Genomic DNA, 2,500 nt, shown 5'->3' with positions numbered 1-2,500 from the left:
ATTCACAATCACGCCACTTACTGTAAGGTAAGGCAGAGAAAATAGGATATTTACAAAAATCTTTGCTTCTTCCACATTCATGCATCCCTTGATGCATTTCCTCCAATTATATCGATTTTTGACCTGGCCACTATCAACTATTTAAAATAATTGAACATACCAAGTTTTCCTCGTTTTTTTCTCTACTCTGATTTTTAACAATATTCGCCTGATAAATTTGTTTTACCGTTTTTCTCCTTTCGTTTGTTCTTTGTGTCCAAATATCAATACCTCATTCATAACTTAATCGATGATGTTTATCTCAGCCTTGCAAACTTACTTTATTTCACCATTCGAACATGTATTATGCATGCAAGAGATCACATTTTGTAAAATATTAATTTAATTAAATTACTAAAAGTTATAGTTCAAAATGACAAAAAATCTTTTATAATACATGGTGAGACATGATTCAAAATTTTCACTCAAATAATTTTCGAAAAAAATCGTGCTTTTTCATCAAAGTCTTAGAAAAAAGTATAAGAAGTGACGGTGATTTTCAACAATAGGAGGTATTTGTGAAAAAAAAATGTTTTCCAATTTACTTCGAAGAGATTCAATCAGATCAGCATACAGCGTAACTTCCTCATATGTGATCAAACTATTCATAAGGAGTCAAAATGAGATTAAAATATAAAATATACAGACACAAAATCTACGCGAGAGCTTTTATTTCGGGAAAATAAGGTTTCCAACTTAGAATGGGTGAAAAGAAATTCAATGGCAAAAATAGGTGGGCTTTTAGTAAACACTTGTGAAAAGTCTTTGTAGTGTATAAAAAATGTACAAGCTTTTTAGCTTTGAAAAAAAGCTTTTCCTGTCAAAATATTTAAGAAAATGTTTTAAAATAGGGAATTTGGAAGTCAGGGCGTTTGTAATGTTAATTTTTATTTGTCAATACTCCAAATTTTGAGGCAAGCTTTTAAGGTTTAAATGGAAAGTTCATTTTATGATTTAAATTGTGTATTGATATGTCTTTATAAAACTGCAATTAATCAAATAAAATAACAACTACATTTTTTTTCTGCATATATTATATTCGATAAGTGACTGAGTTTCGACGTTTCCCACGTCATCTCACCAGTTTAATGATTTTGGTACTTTCACTGGTCATGTAAAATATGTATGGAAAACCCTGCATAAAAAACGTTTTTTGTTTTACATTTTTATTTACCTAAAAACAAAATTAAAAAAAAATATATATCAAAAATAAAATTTTGTGAAATTAAAGCTATACATTTATACAGAAAAATAGAAAAAAACACAAACACACACTCACATAATCTAGTTTGTTTAGTTTCGGATGCACTGCCAAAGGCGCCTTGACCCTAAAAATAACAAACTTTGTGCGTAATAAGCAATGTAAATTATAAATGCAATTCCCATCTAAAATAGCCTCTTAGATCGATGGGATAGTAGGCAGGGGAAAAAGTCTGCCATGAAAATTTAATTTATATATTTTTTTGTTTAAGTACCACCGCTATTGCAAACAGCTATATATCGTATCAAACGTTTTGATCAATATCACTAGTCTGTTTTTGTTTTAGTTAGAAGATATTGCTATTTACAAGAAGACCGCTAATGTACCTATTTCTTTTCTGTACATGAATTAAATTTAATAAATGAAAAAAATAAAAACTAAATTTATATTTTCCATTGCAGGCCTCCCCTCAATGCAGTACGCATCTGCGTTGCAGGGCTCCATCTTGACCAAGAAGCCCGCAAAGGTGCCAGACCAGGGGGACGGAAATCAACTGACGGCCTCTTTCGCCCCCCCTGGAATCGAACCCACGATCGCCCCCGCCGGCATGTACTTTGCCACCGACAACAACACGGCTGTTACGTCACAGACTGGCTCCAATGCTCTGCTGCCTTGCATCATCAGAAACATGGATGAAGGAACGGTGAGTAAAAAAAATAGAATCATATAAAGAGTAGTGTGACTGTCAATAGTAGGTACAATGGTGATTGTTACATATTCTTCTTCTCCGTCGTATTCCTTATTGCTGAGGGTTGTGACCCTTGCAGAAACAATGACTCTTCTCCAGTTATCCTTTGACTGCACTGCACGTAGCGCTCCAACCACTGAGGTGCCTGCTGCTGCCATAATTTGATCGGTCCATCGTGTAGGGATCTTCCTCTCCCTCACTTTCCCTCCAGGCTACCAATCACAACTAGTCGTTTCAGGCTATCCTCGTTGTCACTGTGCCCAAAGAACTGGAGAATCCGTCGAGTACAGATATTGGCCAGAGTCAAGCCATCCAAGCGTAGTTCCTAGCGAATGGACTCATTGGTGCGTCTAGCTGTCCATGGAATTCGGAGCATGCGCCTCCAACACCACATTTCGAAGGCATCAATTTTTCTCCTTTCTGCTGCTTTTATGGTCCATGTTTCAGCAGCATAGAGAAAAATGGAGTGGACCAAGCTCCTGACAAGCTTCATCTTGGTGTTGTTACTCACA

The 2,500-nt window shown here is 35.4% G+C and overlaps 1 protein-coding gene across 1 annotated transcript in view; it reads left to right on the top strand.

Annotated features, from left to right (window-relative positions):
* Nucleotides 1-1,943, top strand: part of LOC148298282 (uncharacterized) — a gene marked incomplete at its 3' end in the record, with an annotated part of 4,393 nt that extends 2,450 nt beyond the window's left edge. The window contains exon 2 of the mRNA XM_088276993.1: nt 1,702-1,943. Within this exon, the coding sequence (XP_088133119.1) occupies nt 1,702-1,943 (242 nt within the window). The remainder of the gene's footprint in view (nt 1-1,701) is intronic.
* Nucleotides 1,944-2,500: the final 557 nt, after the last annotated feature.

Source organism: Brachycentrus maculatus, unplaced genomic scaffold, assembly GCF_059751285.1.
Source record: "Brachycentrus maculatus isolate JH-2025_06_01 unplaced genomic scaffold, ASM5975128v1 h1tg002253l, whole genome shotgun sequence".
NCBI lineage: Eukaryota > Metazoa > Arthropoda > Insecta > Trichoptera > Brachycentridae > Brachycentrus > Brachycentrus maculatus.
This window is presented reverse-complemented; position numbering and strand designations above follow the sequence as displayed.